The 18,977-nt window shown below is 33.7% G+C and overlaps 2 protein-coding genes across 4 annotated transcripts; both read right to left on the bottom strand.

Moving 5' to 3' along the window:
• Positions 1-424: 424 nt before the first annotated feature.
• LOC110808381 (protein NRT1/ PTR FAMILY 7.3-like) lies at positions 425-5,905 on the bottom strand. Of its 3 annotated transcripts, none has more exons than XM_088220346.1 (5): positions 5,672-5,905; positions 4,489-4,598; positions 2,751-2,968; positions 1,750-2,315; positions 425-1,650 (listed from the first exon to the last, which is right to left on the bottom strand). In XM_088220346.1, exons 1-5 carry the CDS (start codon positions 5,719-5,721, stop codon positions 807-809), a joined length of 1,788 nt encoding a protein of 595 aa, XP_088076472.1. In that variant the 5' UTR covers positions 5,722-5,905; the 3' UTR covers positions 425-806. The 3 variants fall into 3 exon arrangements, with proteins under 3 accessions (XP_088076472.1, XP_088076473.1, XP_021889559.2); XM_088220347.1 differs by having other exon boundaries at positions 2,751-2,998; positions 4,489-4,603; positions 5,672-5,904; XM_022033867.2 differs by having other exon boundaries at positions 4,489-4,603; positions 5,672-5,902.
• Positions 5,906-16,011: 10,106 nt separating this feature from the next.
• Positions 16,012-17,650, bottom strand: LOC110808384 (putative pectinesterase 53). The gene is made up of 4 exons (XM_022033872.2): positions 17,021-17,650; positions 16,728-16,931; positions 16,394-16,629; positions 16,012-16,285 (listed from the first exon to the last, which is right to left on the bottom strand). Exons 1-4 carry the CDS (start codon positions 17,570-17,572, stop codon positions 16,129-16,131), a joined length of 1,149 nt encoding a protein of 382 aa, XP_021889564.1. The 5' UTR covers positions 17,573-17,650; the 3' UTR covers positions 16,012-16,128.
• Positions 17,651-18,977: the final 1,327 nt, after the last annotated feature.

Consider the following 18,977-nt stretch of genomic DNA (forward strand, 5'->3'; position numbering starts at 1 on the left):
GGACAAGTCCTTTTCGAGGATGGACCCGACCGATATCAGTGGATACTTGTTACCTTTAGAAATTCATTATTGAAGTATCTTCGAAAATGCATAAAATTTTGTATTAGGATAAAGAGCTTTAACACAAAACTTGAAAAAAAAGTTATTAAGAAAATTTAAGATCTTGAATTTCAATAGTCAAAGCATTATCACAAATTTTAAATAATAATCATCAATAGTTTTTCAATAATTAGTTATGGGAGGATATTTATATGCATAAAAATATAATTAAGTTAAGAATTCTTATGTTTATATAGTAATTCAACAAAATAGAAAAATAACTTAACTAAAATAAACTAATTAAATGAAAATAATAAATTTGCTTAATATGAGTACTAGTTCACTGAATAATCTAAAATATCTAATATATAAACATAAATATATGTTATCGGAGAAATATGTTCACTTTAAAATCTTAACATTCCAAAGGATTTAGAAAAATCCTCACAGGATATATGCACGCTGCATGTTCTCATTTTCTCTACATAGTTGACTTGCCTAAGTCTTTCTGACCATGCGCGTACTGAGAGATCCGTCAGTAAACTACTAGATTCCGGCTATCTCATAAACTAGCAGATACCAGTTTACATAGTCACACATACGTAGAAAGATTTAATGAATGCATCAAAATATGAGTTGATACGAAAGGGCTTTCATGTTTTTGTAAGCATTATTTATCTTTCCATTCTGTTCTCTCTTTCACTAATCATATTTGACTATTAAATTCACGGAAAGTAAGCAGGAGTCATGAGAGCCATCAAGCTTGATCAGCTCAGTTCAACTTCGTCATTCTTGTTTCCATTGTCGAATGATATGCTCTTGTACCGTTTAGCGCACACAATAAAAAGACCCAAGTCAAACATGGTGAGTGCTGCTGATAGAAAGAAAAATCTGTCTAGATGTCCTTCGTTTAAATTGGGAGGAACCCAGCCCAGTTTTCCTTCCCTAGAAGTGACTGCCGTTACTATGGTCAAAATCAGGCTGCACAAGTAAGTGCCTATTGCAAATGACGACATTGACAAACCAATTCCCAAGCTCTTCAATCTGTCTGGTGACTGTGATGCAAAAAATTCCATTTGTGCAACATAAACAAATGCTTCCGACACTCCCAGAAGAATGTATTGAGGTATCTGCCACAATATATTTAACGAGCTTGCCTCTTCACCTTTAATACCAGCATGTTTTAGCCTGTATTGCTCAACAAAGCCGGCACAAATCATGGCCAGTATTGCAATGATCAGGCCTATTCCAATTCTTTCTAGCTCAGATTGAGTTCTTGGCTCTCTTTTCATTACCTTGACATACAACGGAAGGATGAGTTTATCATACAACAAAATGAAAGCTGAGGTGCTAACAATGTCAAAGGCTGTCAAGCTTGCTGGAGGGACTTGAAAGCTTGAGACTGTTGTGTCCATGGCTGCTCCTTGCTCCACAAAGAGGGACAACATCTGAATGAATATTCCAGAGGTCAGGAGGGTGCACATCCATATTGGCAGTAAGCGAAGTATGCATTTCACTTCTTCAACCTGTGTGATGCTGCAAAGCCACCATCTATCTTTTATTTCCTCACTGTTTTCTGCAAAGGTGATAATGGCTGCTCGATCAAGAAACCTGTTTTTTGCATCAAAATTCATCAATCAGTTGTAAAATCATCTTGATTTCGTGTTTCATCCAAAGAATTTAGCCAGACTATGAACAAATACAACATACTTGAAGTCATTGGTGTGCACAATTTTTCTCATGCCACAGTTTTCATCTTCTATTTCATGATCTTCATAAAGCCCTTCTGTGTTTGAGGGTAATTCAAGATGCATTTTTCTGAAAGAAGCCACTATCACCTGGCAGAATCTAGAAAAGGGATTACCAGAAGAAGTCTTGAAGTGTCTATACCTCAACGTCCCACACAAAAGCAACACAAATGCAACCACGGCTGAACCAGCACATAACCAAAATCCCAATACCCAGTTCCCAACGTGATTTATGTAAACGACCACTGTCTCTGAAACTAAGGAACCCAGGTTCAAAGCCACATAGAAGTAGCTGTAGAATGAACTCTTTGATTGCTTTTCTTTGGCGTCCTCCTCATCGAACTGGTCTGCTCCAAATGTAGCCAGCGCAGGTTCAGGGGCTCCATTTCCTAGTGCAATCAGGTAAACAGACACATAAAATATTGCAAACTCAGATTGTCCACGATGATCACATAATTTCTCTGTTATCCCACAACCATGCGGTTTAATCAAAAGGAACTGTGTTGAGAAGGATAGAGTTACCAACCCCTGCAAAAACACAACCAAGAATGTGCATAAAAATTCCAGAAAGAGAGGTACCTGACATCCTCCAAAAAATGATTCATTTAGTGCACCAATTTTTTCTTTTATTTCAAGAAAAAAAAAGTTCCAAATACCAAAAGGCCTATCTAACTTGATGTTAAAGGTTGTAGGAAGTAAATGGCCAAATGCAGCTAAATACCTCATTCGAGATGTGATTTTATTAGTAATAACTCTTGCATAAACTTTATTTTAAGGTATTGGCTGATAAAGTTTCATGTTTTAGGCTGTGATTAATAAAAAGAAGGAAGTTTGGCACGGTTAGTTCAGATTTAGGATATTCCTCCCACAAGTAGAACATACATGTAGAGTTGGTTCAGATACCAGAAAAGGAAAAAGGCAGATAGATAGAAGTGAGGATAATAAGAGAAGCATTATACTTACAATTATGTAGACAACCTGAAATATGACACAAGTTAGATATCTCCCCAAGTAGGAATCACTTAGAAAAGCACCGCCTAAAGAGAAAAGATACACGGTTCCCATCCATGCGCCAAAAGTGCTTGCAGCCTCAGCATTGGTCTGCCTCAGTACTAATTTTGAGAAGAGAACCATATTCACCTCCACACCAGCAAATGCTAGAGTTACTAGTCCTTGATTCACTGCCTCAAATTACCAAACCTTTAACTCATCTACGTCAATATTGCAACAACAATTACTAATGAAGTATTTGATTGCTGAAAAAAATGTACCTAAAGCATTTGAATACTTTAAATAACTTAAATATAGACAAATTTTTATTTATAAAAGCAAACAATTATGTGTCTGGATAAAGTATTTGCTGCAAAATATAAGCAATTATTTTTTGTAAAAAAAATTAAAATTGAATTTGTTAAAAATATTTTATAATTTATATTATTGTACATATTGCTAATTGTAAGTGAAGATTAAGAGACACAGTTAAGGAAATAGGTAGATAAAAAATAATAATGACGTAAGAAGTTAAAATGTGATGCTTATTTTTTTACTTTTCTAAACTCAAACTTATCTTTAAAAACCTAGTAAGTACTCCTTTTTTTTTTTTTTATGTTTTTAAATGCAGAGATTGAAGGAAAGTGCTTAAAGCCGCGCATAAGAAGTAAATAAGAGATCCCCCAGGACCCTCTAAGTTATTCTTATCCAATGAACTACATAATGTTGTTCTGGACTATACAAAGAGGCGAGAAAATTGTGCAAAATTTGTTTTGATCTTTTTATGAATCAACTTTCGTACAATGCATATAGTAGACTTGTTATTCCTTTGCATAATAGTAGAAAATAAACTAGAAAAGCAAAGATACTTTACTTGTGATCTAAAAAAATGAAGAAAACATAAAAGACACCATAAAAGACTCGTTAATTATCACAAGCAATTAACCATTGTAACTAAACAATATTAGAAAAAACTAATTTCTTGGCATCTTTGCTGGAAACGCCAAACTTTTTCCTCAAAGCTTCGAACCTAGACTTTAGCAAAGTTTTGGTGAATATATCAGCTAGCTGCTCCTCTAATTTGCAGTGTCGTGGAAATAATTTCTTCCTCTTTCTTGTCTCCTCTCACAAAGGGATATCTAATCTTCATGTGCAGAAAACCAAATCCTTTATAATGACAGTGGTTGACTTGTTATCACAATAAATAGTGCAGGAGATGACTTGTTATCACAACAGGAGGACCTCATTTGTTTGCATGGAGAGAGTGCAGGAGATGAACCTCCCAAATGAGAAGGCAGGGAGTTAACCATGACAACTATTTATACGTATAAATTACTTATGTATTGATACCAGAAAAATGTGCTACTTCTTTTTCTTTTTTCAGAATGCACATGCTTTTTTTAGAAAAAATAGTTATATATAATATTAAACAACATCAAGAGAATGTAAACACATGCAAACATTACAAATTTAATAAGGTATCAATCAGGTTCCCTATATTCTTTCAAATGTAAATAAGATAAAATTTAACTAATATGATATGTTGGTATTTCAACTTTACAGAACAAGTTATCGTAATAACGCAAACAATAATAATAATAATAATAAGATACGATAACATATATAAAGTCAAAAGTAATATTACTTGTCATACAAGAGATAATGAAAACATAGCAATTATCAGAGGAAGAAGATGAGTGACGGTGAATACCAAGAATCAAGAGTGCACATCTCCATCCACCAGTTCTCCTTTTTATGGCCGGATTGCCATGCCAATCAATGGACCCATCTCTCGTGCATGTATCTGGGTCTCTCTTTCTTCTTCTCTTGAAATCATCAGTGACGCCAACCAAAATCAATGCAACCCCACGTACATATACATATATATGTATACCGTAAGTAAATGTCCATATAATATTAAAGAGACATATTATATAACCGGTTTTATGTATGTCAGGTAAGTAGAGTTTTAGAAGGATTAAAGGATTGTGTTGTGATAAAAAAAAAAAAAAAAAAAAAAAAAAAAACCAACTTTATGTACAGTCAAAAGGTGGTGAGGGATCAGCTGACTTTACCAAAGTAAACAACAAAAATTTGCAATGGAGTAGCATTTATGACTTGGATTCTGGCGATCTACTTAATTTATAAAAAAATACAGCATCCATCATTGCCCATGATAATTATGAAGTTAAATAACTTTGTTTTGTAGAAAAACCTATAAGCTTTTTGGGTGTTTGTGATATTGAGTTTTTAAAATTTTCGTTTTCGTCAAAATTTATTTAGTTTTTATTTGTTCTCTTTAAAAAAGCAGAAGAAATTGTGTATTTGGTGAAAAATAAATTTTGAAATTTTTATTGAAAGTCAAAGTTAGAGTTTTTGTATTTAAAATTATGAATTTTATATTTAAAACCATTAAAAAAAATACAGATTTTGATTGTAAACATACTTTTAAAATAAGAAAATGAAAATGAAAAACTTAATAAATTGTTAAGTTACATCCATTTTAGTTTCTTAACTTAATTTTCAAAATCGCATTATGAATTTTACTTTTATACCACTTTTATTTACATAATGAAATGAGGGTTGGCTGCCTAGTAAACATATTATTAACATTTTAATTTAAAATATGAAAGTATAGATTGGAGTAGATTTGTTTTAACGTTAAGACAGGATGAAATTAAAGAGAAGCAGCAGTTAATAGTGTGGATTGTTGATCGACGACATTCTATAAATGCTTCATTATTTTCCAGACCCAAAAGAAAGAAAACAAAAACAAGAGAGAGATGGAAGCCTAATGACAGGGAAGAAAATCGAAAATGGATGGAAAAAAAGGAAAAGAGAGAGGAGACATGCAAAAGGATAAACAGACGAATTAGCAGTAAATATGTACAGACCTGCAAAGGCTGAGACTCATCAGTGATGGAGAATGTTCCGTTGCCTTCATTTCTTGTCTGGAATTCTGACATTTTGTTATTCAAAGGAATAATAAAGAAGAAATGGAGAGAGAGAGAGAGAGAAAGAGAAGGTAGGTCGGTGGGGGGATAGTCGCTAGTGAGGATGGAAATCTGAAGTGAGCCCCAATCAATCAAACACGTTTTATACAACATTTTCTTACAATGAACGTGGAGATAAAAATTAAAAAGAATTAAGCATGAGGATTTTATTTTAAATTTTTTAGTTATAAGTTGATTTTATGTGATTCTGGAGATTAGTTGCCAAAAAATACTTTGCAAATCACAATTAATTCAACATATTCACATACAATTTTCTTCAAAACTGTATTACTTGTTGCCAGTCTCGTCTATGCCCTCTTTGGAAGACGTAAATTATGATTTACTTTTTTAACTGTAATTTAGTTATAGATTTATTTTAATTATTAATTTATAAAAAAAAAAAAAAAATTATAAAATTATATTTCTATTTATTTGGGTGACAATCAACTAAGGATTGAAAACATCACAAAAAAAAAAAAAAAAAAAAAAAAAAAAAAAAAATCATTGGAGAACAATTATTCTGTCCTATATGTTATTATCATCAACATGCCTTCAACTCTTCTTCTCACATTCATATTTAGTTGTTATGATTTTCAAACTCTATAGGAAAGAAATATACATACATCTAATTCTTTTCTGTATTATTTCATTTAATTTATATATTTTTATTTTTATTTTTTGCTTAAATAAAACTTTATAATATTTTGGAGGTAACTATTATCCAATCTGAACTAGGTCAGATTAAATAATATTCGGTTCAGTCTTCGATCTAAAAAAATTTTAATTCAAGTCTAGTTCAAATTAAAATGAATATTTTTAAATATTAAAAATTAAAATAATAAATATATAAATAATATATATGTATATTATGGTGCTCTGCTCATTCAAGGTAATTTGAAAGACTTAGAGCTTTTTAAAAGCTTTTGCTACAGGTTTTTCAAGGCAATCCGGAGAGGATAGTAGTTTACTTATATTTGAATACCGTGAAATGTCGAGTTCGTCGGGCGAGTATCCCAAGGGAGAGAAATAGTTATGCCAAAATAGGTTATCTAATCATACAACTAAGACCGATAACCTGCGAGCGGAAGGAATAACCAATGCCTAGTCCGTTTCCAGTCGATCGAATGCTAATTATACGAATGATTTGGTGAATGGGAATGATGGATTAGAGGGAGAAGCATTTGCCCATGTTCGAAGTGACACTGGTAACCATGAATGAATTCGATCGATTAGCTTACCCGACTAAAAGGAGATGGGTCGGTTGTGGATAGAGAGGTAGATCATCATATATGATTGAGAGTTTCACCTATTTGGTATATGTGTGCATTTGACCTCTACCCATACCTTTGTTATCTATGCTCCAACCATGATAGCGATTGAATTATGCTATTGGTGCTTCTTTCGGGCAAACTGGTTCAACCAGCTCGGATGAACCACTCTGAGGCTTTGCCTCATACTCAGTCTAATTGAAACTTGGACTTTGATGTGCTATATAATAAACTCTTTCTAAATTCGCCTATTCTTTCTTCGTCCTCACCTCCACCAATACCGGATCAATCAGATTAGCTGCTATCTATTATTGATTCACGAGGAGAGGCACAAACACGTCATGCCCGACAGGCCCACCTCGCGTTGGGGAGATCAATGAACAATGAGACTTACCAAGACCATCGAACTAGTCCAAAAAATAAAAGACTTCTCTTATACCAATAAGGACTAGGGGATAGGCTTCAGACAATGGAGTATATGAGGAGATATAGACACCCATAGTCGGATGCATTTAATGTTTTGTATACTGAACTGAATACGCGATAAATTCGTCAAACAAGTTTAGTGGCCATTTTGCATTAATAAGTCAAATAGCACGATCTCTAATTTAATGAATGGTATGGATTTATTCTGCTCTAGTTATCTTTGCTTCTGCCTTTAGGGAGGGCTAATATAGGGACTAACTGTAAAAGCCCAAACTCCTATTAAGGATTTCGAGCATTTAGCCTTTTTATAGTAATATAGTAATACTGAAATTATTATTGTGTAGAAGAATTAAAAATTTAAAAATTACATTTCTTACATGTTTACTTAGAATACCCAAATAAGGGCTACTGGAATATTTTGAACTTAAAACGAAAAAACTACTACAAAGTAATAATTAAGCTTAATTCGAATCTAACAGAGCAAAAAGAGATAATCTCTTAACTATTTTCTCATTGTTCGAGATCCGGGTCTTGATCGTCTTGATCCAAAATGATTAATAAGAAATGAGTGAATTACAGTAGCTCAGTAAGACTATCAACACTTTACCACTGACATAAAAATCAAAGGATTGTAAAAAAAAAATATAAAACGACTAATGAAGCATGCTTTTAATGAAATCTGAATGCTAATACATCCCTTATCCATTTTACTAAAAACATTATTATTTTCTTATCCAACTAGTAGTCCTTCAAACATACATACTAAAATAAATCAGAATGATGATTTAAACATAATAAGCATACATTCTAATGATATATAATATTGGGTTCTTTACTAATTACTCAAAATCAGGTTACCTACCATACCTGTTCTTGTCATATTATTTTATTCTTCTTACCTGTATCGCTAGTGGTCTATAGAGATCTCCGCTACGCATGGATATAAAGCACTTCTTTTGCAAATCATCAGTCGTCCCCATACCCCGTCCGGTAATGAGTGCCACAAATTAAATACCATCTCAATACCCTGTCCGACATAAATGAATTTAACTAACTCTCAACCTCGTCTGGTATGAAACTTTTTAGCCCTGTACAATTAAGGATACGTTCACAGTAGGATTCACACTATGTACCAAGTCCGTACACTCTTTTTCATAAGACTCGGTAAATCTTTTTTTATCGATTTACGCATGTATATTTTTCATTATTATTAAGCCACGTAAGATCTGTACTTCAAATAATATAAGAATATGAAATTCATGTTTCGAAATTCGTTAAGGAATAAAATTGTAAATAGAAGTAAAGTAAAATCGCATAATAGGATAAGAACTCCTATGTTGCAATAATATGAATAACAAAATTGAACGAATAAATTAATGTGAAATTAAACAAGATAGAATACGATAATGAAGGGGAATGAAATAAACTATAACAAAATAACACGAAGCGAAATGGAATGAAACAAAATACAATAATTCAACAGCGTGATTAATACATTAGTTCTAGATGCACATAGCAAAATAAGAATGAAAATAGATTAAACCAATAGAAAAGAAATAAACGACTACAAAATAAGTAAATAAGTAAAGAAAGACAAAAATAAAATAAAAATAAAAATAGAGATAAAAATAACGAATAAATATAACAAAGTAAAACTAGTGGCAAACATAGACAATTGAATTACTGGCTCTATCGATCACCTGTATTGAATTATCAAGAAATCAAAAAATTATTTAGAATCACCGTTTATTATCAATTAAAATTTAATTTAATCATAACAAAAAAAAATGTTAAGGGATTCTTACACTGGATCAGAGACCAGAACACTATGCCTCTCAGCTATGGTTCGCAGCGGCTCCCGACTCTTGAATTTCTTTGAGTTTTCTAGTAGAATTAAGAAACGCGCATCAAAATGGTGTGGAAACACGTAAAAGGCAGTGAAAAAGAGCAGAGAAAATTCACTGGTGTCAGTTTGGGATTTCATCATGGCAGCGCAACTAAGCTCCACCGTCTGGTTCTCCTTCTTTGTCGCTCCTTTCTCTTAGCCAAGTCAAATCTGGTAGGACTATGATGGAGATTAGCTTAAAACATGGAAGGAGAGTGTTTTACGGAGAAATGAGGAAAAATTTAACCTTACTAGTGTCAGTTTGGTTTCTGGCACGGCGGCACAACCGAGCTCTACCGTCTACTCTCTCTCGGGTTACAATTTTTCTTGGGTTATTCTACATCAAGGATAGTTTAAATGGTCTAGAACGAAAAAATAGGAAGAATTAGAGAAAATCGTGCTTACCGACATTGTTTTCAGTTTCTAACAAGATGATGCTGTTGTTCCTCTGAAGACTAAGCTCCCTTCGGTGTCCCCTTTTTCTTCTTCTCCAGTCGACCTAGCGACTAGGATTTATGAGGTCGGCTGAATAAGAGGTTTAAATACCTCTTTCTCTTCAATTTGAATCGTTCATTTGGGTCCGCGTGGATCAACAAGAATCGTCCAATCAAGTTTATTTAGGGCATCCCGGATTCTCCTCCCTTATACGTTTCAGACCGTCTGATCGATCAGCCCTACAAATCTGAACCATCGATTGTGCAATCGTTGGATCCATCATGTGGACAGTCGGGACTACTCGTTCGAATTCGAGCGGGATCGAGATCTAGCCGTTCGTGCAAATGGGAACAAATTTGAGCTGTTCGATCCCTTAGACACGTGGATCATCAGCATAGCTTTCCACGTGGAGATGCCTGCTGACATGCCTGTCACGCGACGTGTCTTAATTCACCGTGCTGCTGATGTGGTCGTCCTACGTTGCCCATTTGCTTTAATTTATGATGTAAAAATTCGGAACTAAAATAGAAATAAATTTATAAATTAAATGTAGAAATAATTAATAGTGTTAGAGTTTATATTCTTTACACAATAATTTAGAATGCCCAATAGATGTACAAGAATGTCCCTTCTAAAAGACAAACGAAAATTAAGAAAAAATAAAAAGTAAATAACTAAGTATCCTATGACAACCTTCACTAGCACTTGAAGGGAGTCTGGGTAGTGAACTACTCATAACTCTTTTGTTGATCTGGATATGGATCTTGATCCTCTTAATCTGAAATAGTTAATGAAAGGGTGAGCTACACTAACTCAGTAAGAATATCATACTAATCACATATACAAAAAACTGAAGATTGATAAAAATCAGAAAAATAACTAATAGAACCCTTACTTTATTTAAATACATTTAAACTTTGAGACGTTTGTTTAATACTTACCATAACGAATTTTTCAAAGACAACCTATGAAGACTCATATTCATACACTTTTTATTTTTACATATAAGAGAATAAGAGACGATAACTTTCTTTTCTTACCTGCTTATTGGTACCCTTGGGGGTCCATAGGGGTGTCTCCCCTACCCGTGAACCCCATATCCAATTTAAACAATTAATTGGTCGTCCCCATACCCCGTCCAGTAATGGGTGCCAAACATTCTATCACCTCGATACCCCGTCTGATATGAGAGTGAACCATATCTTTCAAACCTTTCTGGTAAGGGATTTTCCAACCCTGTGCGACTGAGGTAACGTTCATAGTAGGGTTCTCTATGTACAGGACTCGTCCGCCCTTTCTTGGGTACCCAATAAGTCTTTCACATACAGATTTCTATCAATAAAATAACCAACCACGCAATACAAATATCTCATTGTATATTTACAGATCAATAAAACAACATTTAAGCAAACAATATAATTTCATACCTCAATAATTAACAAATGTAATTGGGGCATTTATTTCAAATTAATGAATCAGATAAAGATCACGTTCAGATAATAAATAAATAAGAAAAATAATTTAAAAATAATAATTTTAATCATATGATAGATCAATCAAGCAAGTAGAACGGTATAGGAAAATAAATGAGAAATCAAGATAGTTGTGAACTAAGCAGTCCCGACTCCACTAGTAACTTATAATTATATTTAAGATTTTTTTATTTTTCATAAAAATATGAAATTATACATCGCTAAGTCTCAATTTACTGTAATAGAAAATAGGGTGAGGGATCCTTACCCGGATCGGTGTTTTGAGATGTCGTATTGTCTACTACGCCTCCTAACGAGTACCGAGTTTCCTGAATTTTTTTGTAGAATCCAAAACATTCGTCACATACTTAAAAATACTCCAAAAATCTAAAATCGGTACCCAAAACTCTTTTCGACCAATTTTTGGGGTTCTAGCATGGCGCTGCCACCGTGCTCTAGCGTTGACTCCGCTACCCACGGTGGCAGTTCACCTCGGCCTGGTCGATTTTGGTCGTATCCTTACAAAAAAAACATGTTAGAGGCCTCGGTTGACTGAAAAATTACAAAAAAACCGAACCTATCAACAAGGGAAACCTCCAAGTGCAGCGGCTCCACTGGTCCTCCTTCGCGGTTGAGGTTCTTTCTTTAGCTAACCTGCACAGCAAAGGATGGTGAATACAATGATCGAAAAATCACGTGAAACAGGAATCAGGAAGGGGCTTATCGAGGAATTTTAGGATTTTGGCTGCGGCGGCTCCGCCGAGCTTTGCCCGTGATTTTTGCCTCACTCGCTATCCCTCTTGCTCTTATTTGATCACAATGGTACTCGGGATCAAATTTCGAGCAGGTAGGTGAAATTTTTACCTTTTTTTGCGGTCGAAAGTGGCTCCAGTGTGGCGACAGTCGACGGTGATCGGCGGTCAACGTCTGGTTCTTCTTCTCTAGCAAGAACTGGCAGCTAGGGTTTGGGTTTCCATGTGATGCAAAGTATTTATACCTCTCCCGCGTTGATCTAAGCCGTCAATCACAATCGATCTTGTCTGTTTGATCACACCTAAAGAGGAAACAAATATGAATCATCCATCGCAATTTGATCTAGGTCGTCCAATTGCGCCTAAGGGAGAAACGAATCCGAACGATCCACGCGCGCGGGATCGATCCTGGGTCATCCGATCGCAGGGCACGCAAATCGCTCGTATGGCCTCTCGCGTGACACCTACGTCAGCGTGCCTTGCCACGCAATATGCTATGATTCGTCGGGGCTACTGACTGGGCGGTCCTACGTAGCTGAATTTTTTTTTACACTTTTACCCCCTATTTCTAATTTTTCTTTCAAAAACACCCCACAAACCCAAAGTTTTATCCATTTTTTCTAAAATTATTTTCGATTACATCCCTAACCTATTTTTTTCAATAAATTCAACAAAATTAAATTAAATTAATTTATAAATAAATTTTTATTTATTTTTAAATTACTAACATTGATCTTGGGCTAAATTCTGGGTCTAGGTATTACATACGAAGTGACCCCAATTTTCTAAGTTCCTTTTATGCGAATCCCCTTTTATTTTACAATTTGACCCTGATTTTCAAAATTTGTTTCAAAGAGGTCCAAAATGAATTTTTTCTTCATTATTTTGCACTTTTTTAATAAATAATTTTTTTACTGTTATTATTATTATTATTATTATTATTATTATTATTATTATCATCATCATCATCATCATTATTTTTTTGATTATTATTTTTATTTTTATTATCATTAACATGTATAAAAAATATCAATCTTTCTTATTTCAAAATTAATTATTCCCAAGCCTGGGATGTTACACTAACTTTCTTTGAGTTTCTCTTCAACAATTTTCATTGCCTTTCTGTGCCCTCAATCTCAACGTCCCATATATTAAATCATGTCATTTCTTTTATTAAGATAGCCTTGGCTCACTCATTCGCAGCATAATCTTCGATTTCTTTTATTTATTTGACTTTCACTCCTCCCTTATCAGCCTAGGCAGCCACTCATCTGCCTGCTATCAATAAACAACAACTGCATAATAGGATAGAGGAAGTCTTTGAGCCCTAATCTGCTATGCTTTTTAGGAACTCACTTATTCGGTTAATGAATTCGTTAATGAACAAGCTCTTGTCTTCCTAAGTCTATGGTATCGTAATTAGCCTCTTTCGTCGACTCTTGTAAATGGTAATAATCCTTTTTCTGGTCCTACAACTAAGAATCTTTATAACCCTTTCGTAGACTTTGATTTAAGGCATAAATAAAAGAAATAGTCAACTGTACCCTATACCCCAAACGTCAATGATAATATGACAGCCAACCGTTTAGTATAGTATTAGTTTTGAAATCCCAAGTCAGGGAGAAGGAAGTCAAGAATTCTAACTGCTCGTAGCAAGAAATGCTGCATTTTTGTTAAAGTGGTTGGAAGGGACTAGAACACAAGTTACGCCTATTTTTAGTTTGGTTTTTTATTTATATTAGTGAGAAAGAGAGCAATTAAGCTCATTTAAAGTAAAGCTCATAGCTCTCTCTAAGAAGAGGTTAGTGGATGGGAATAATCAATCATACGAATAAGTGGAGGGGAGATACAAGTTGAGGAAGGATCACATATAGAGAGAGAGAAGGAGTTTAACTAGGCAGTACCCCAGCAACGGGGCACTACCCAACGAGATACAGAGTAATGATACTTGCCATAGTCGAAGAGGAAGATGGAGAAGTCTAAAGCCTTCCTTAATCTTAGTGAAAAAGGAAGGCTTAGGTGAAAGGGCATAAATGATATCGAATATCCCAGCTAGAATAAGAATAGGAAATAGGAGAGACTGAAGAATGATTGTAGACTAAGGCTAAGGCCTTGATTCCCAATAAGCTATTCAAAACTCCACTCTTGGGCGAGAGACTCTGTGGTAGAGTTGCCCTCTCTCTTCACAGAATGGCTATACCGATCTCTTAGTTGCAAGGTGGTGGCATTATCATCAATCAAACGGTGTTCCAAAGCAGAAAGGGCAAGCAAGGGGTTAATTTAAAGGGCTTTATCTCGTCTAGACCCTCTTCTATACATGATAGGGTTATATTCCAAAAGGGAGATCCCAATGAGCATGATGAAAGTGTGATTACGCCCTTATAAAGCTAGGATTTAAGGATGCTACTTAGTATTTAGATATAAAGGAGGAAAAGAGAGAGAAAAAGGCCAAATAATACACATGTTATATACCTTGTGCATTTATCACAAGAGTTAGCGATTGGTGAGGTTTGTGAATGATGGAAGTTTGCTTGCTCTACCGTAGGATGGTAAAACCAACCCATGGATCCAATCCTTGAATGGAGTCCCTATTTATAACCTGAGTCATTCAATCAGCTCAATTCTTATAATATTTTGTTTAAATAAATTTATTTTTATTTTTTATTTAAATAAAACCTTGTAATATTTTGAAGGTAAATATTATTCAGTCTGAATTAGGTCAGATTAAATAATATTCGGTTCAGTTTTCGACTTAATAAATTTTAATTCAAGTCTAGTTCAAATTGAAATGAATATTTTTAAATATTAAAAATTAAAATAATATATGTATAAGTAATATATATGTATATTATAGTAAAATATATAAATAAAATATTAAAATATTACACATCTAGATAATATATATATTTTTAATATTTAAAATTAAAATATTAATATATAAATAATATATTTAAAAATTATATTCTTTAAACAAATTTTGATCCTCTTCAATATTTTATTAGATTCGAGTGAAAAAATTTTATTCTGATTTGGTTTAGATTTCGACAGATACGTACTTTTAATAATATTATTTTACTTTTGTCTTAATTAATTTTAAACTATTTTTGAATAAGTTTTGAAAAATAAGTTATTATTATTATGTGATTTATAAGAGAGAGAAAATCAATTTAAAAAGATTAAAAAATCAAAATTTGAAAAAATGAAAAATAAGAGGGAAAAAGAAAAAGAAAAAAGAGGAAAATAAAATAAAGAACGAGGAAAAGGAAAAGACGGAGAAACTTCCAGCCGAAGCCCATCTAAGTAAGCCTAGCAACGCAGCCCTTGCCGAAGCCGAAACGACGTCATGTTAGCATGTTTTATTAAAAGCTTAAAGTGATGTCGTTTCATTAGTCCAGTACAACGACGTCATTTCACTAAATCAGAAACAAGAAATCCTCGGGATTCTGTTTGGTCGAGGTTAAAAAAAAATGAAAGAGAAAATAGAAGCAGGCTAATGGCGGCAGGGAAAGAAAAAGAAAGAGTGAGGAGGAGATTGTGTGTAGAAAAGAGTGAGGATTTTGCTTCGAGAATCAGGACACGGTGATAAGATTTGATTGATTCTCCTTCGCCTATAAAATTCAGAGCCGAATGAAGAACAAAGCCAGAATTTGCAAAATTCATTTGGTTTTGGTGGGGGGGGGGGGGAGCAAATCGAAAAAGAAAGAAAGTTGAAATCATTGTGTTTTTTTAGAAATTGTCTGCTTAATCTGTTTGTAAGACAAAAGAAAGATGGTATTAAGCCGTTGCAGAGGCCGTCGTTAATTAGAAATGCTTTCAACAATGGTTTTGGCCATAGCTTAGTTGAAACCGTTCATAGTCCTCGAAAAAGTCGATGCAGACTATGAACGAATCTGAGTTAATATTAATTGATTTATTTAAATATTAACTTAATCGAAATTGATAAGTAACAAAGTAATTTATAAATAAGAATAATTATCAAATATTTGTAAAAACTACAAAAGTGTAAAATAACTAATTTAAACCAACTGTTTTATTTTCCCATAATAATTATAATAAGTTTAAGTGGAGGAGGATTCATATGTAGAAATTTTTAGCACGTAAAGATTGTATAAGTAGTAGTTTAATAAGGTGGGGGAACGAGCCAAGTATCAGCATCCACGTAGTAAGTGTCTATAAAAGGCTTAGCTTCCTCGTCTGTCAAAATTCGTTCCCATCGGACTCTTCTTGTGAAATTGGCTCCAGGTCCGCTGCATTTGTATTCTCCATAGAATACTCTACTGCAATATTTGTGTATATTAATCATATATATATATATATATATATACATGTTTTTTGATAATTATTAGGAAAGAAATAGTTAATTTAAAAAGAAATATATAACTCACGTGTCACGCTTCTGATCACCCCAATCACTCCATCCTTGGGGAAGAACAACGGCATCCATGAAAGTATACGAGAAAACAACTCTTGAGTAATCGCCCCAGGCTCTTCCCAAGTAAACCAGACCACTTCCTGTCACCTTACAATTTTTGAACGAAAACCCACTTGCCAGTGAAGAATTTGATCTCTTCTGGGCTGTCAACCACGCCACTTTCTTCCCTATCGAGTTCAGTTCGCAGTTCTGTATATACATATATATATATATAGATATATTACATATGTTGTATATACATACATTTATTGACCTCATAGAGGGAGATTAAGAGCCGGGAAACTGACCTCATAGAAGGACCTTCCGTAGCCAAAAATGAAATCAACAGAGCCTTGGATGAAGCAATTGTGGAAATAGTGAAGGCCCTTGTGGTCATAAAGTGTGTCTTGTGCTCCTAAAAAACTGCAATTATAAAATGCAGCTTTTGTCCCTGATATACGAAGTGCCACTGCTTGTTCTCCCCTCGATCCGACGTTATGAACCGCCGTATTCTGTTAAACCCACGTTTTAAGAAGGTGGTCAGGTGATTGAGACTAATGTAAAGTACATTACTTTGCCTATTAATGGTTATAATTATTACCTGAAACTTGATGTTGATGGCTATAAAATAGTTTGCATCGACAGCGACAGTGGCGCTCTGGAATGTGTTCAACCGGATTCCATCTTTACCAGTAACCGATGCGGTGTCGTTTCCAGTTATCGTCGGTGGATTGGCTTCGTCCCCCACGAACGTAACAAACCACATTGTTCTGGGTATATGTATTTTTTCTCGGTAAACACCTGGTTTAATCATCACCACAACTCTCCGACTGTTATAAGTGGGGATGGTGGCGATTGCTTCGTTTATGGTGCTGAAATCTCCATCGCCGTCTTGACTAACTGTAATATTTACTCTGTACATCTCTGCCTTTCTCAGTTTCCGATCAACATTCCGGCCACTTTGTATCGTTTCGTCGACGGACATTGAGGAATATAAGTCCACTTTCTTTCTGTGATTTTTTAGGTTCCATGAGATCCACCCGTCGTATTCTCTTTCTGTGCTCTGCAAATCTAATGAAGAACAAACGATTGAGTTGGCAAAAACAAATAACAAAAGAACAAACAGGATATGGGACTTCAAGGCCATTTTCATCAATATGCGCGCCTCTGAGACCACCCAGAACTACATATATATATATATATATTTGTATATAAATGCCACGCCCATCGTCCTACACGTTATTTATAATTATATTAAATTTCATCCTATCATGTAAATTTATAGCATATAGTTTGGTTAAGTATATTTACAACCATAACCTTTACGTGCAAATCATTAGATATTTTATGGACACGTGTAAGTTACTTAGCCGCTAGAAGTGGAAGAAATTAAAATTCATAATTAATTAAAAGGTTATAAGGTGATTGCACTAAAAAATTATAAATCATGGAGTCGATATTTGATTAAATGATATATTCAGTTATCTCAGTCCATCCTACTTACTATATATATATATATATATATATATAATATTAATAAAATTTTAATAAATAAATATTTTTACAATATTATTTAGTAGATTATATTTAAATATTAATTTATTATATTTAAATATTCATATTAGTCGAATGATTGAAAATATTTAAATTTGAAATTTTATCACCCTCGTCTTATTGATTAACAATTAACAAAACGAATTTCTGTATAAGGCTATCTTTAAATAAAATTTAAACCTGATCAACTTAGTTTTATTCTAAATATTAGTAAGATCTAAAAGCATATTGTATTTAGTATATGAGTGATAACAGAGAAACTAAGACAAAATTAGAGAATAAAAAAATATAAAATATTTAATTTATAAGCAACATTATGAATTTTTCGATTAAGATATTTCAAAATTCAAATTACTCCATTCAGCTCGAGATTAATCTCAACCGGACTCCAAATTACAATTTTAGTATTCTCACCTCACAAATATTTACACCAATATATAGTTTGTATATATTCCTCCTAAGGGCATTATGGGTCCTAAAATTTTTATAATATATTCAATAAATTACAGAAAGCTTCTTTTTTCAATGATGATGAAGAGGATAACGAGAATGTGGATATAGCTGTATTCCATATACATTCATTTCCATTCGATTTTGCTGGTCTACAATAGAATGGAAATATAGATACGATATATACGTACATATAAGTTAGTGGTGTGGTGGCCACAAGCAGGGGAGTAGTTTAGCTAGTAATCAACTCTTCCTACTGTACATCCCATTTAGGGTGGGGGCAACAGCCCATGCCCACGAACACACACACACATATGTATGTATATATGTATACGTGTTTATACCCAATTCCTAATTTTGCTGTGGTGTTGGTGCTACTATACAAAAATCAATTGGGTACCAGCTTGCTAATTAATTTCTTCAATTGTGTGACTGAAATTTAGCTTGAACAACATATAATTTAGACAATTTAACAAGTTTTTCAACCATGGACATCATTTTGTGCACCGACTATAATAGTTTGAATATTCAACTCTTATATATTCTATTCTTAC

The sequence above is a fragment of the Carica papaya genome, chromosome 5 (genome assembly GCF_054855325.1).
Source record: "Carica papaya isolate Zhongbai chromosome 5, ASM5485532v1, whole genome shotgun sequence".
In the NCBI taxonomy this organism is placed as follows: Eukaryota; Viridiplantae; Streptophyta; class Magnoliopsida; order Brassicales; family Caricaceae; genus Carica; species Carica papaya.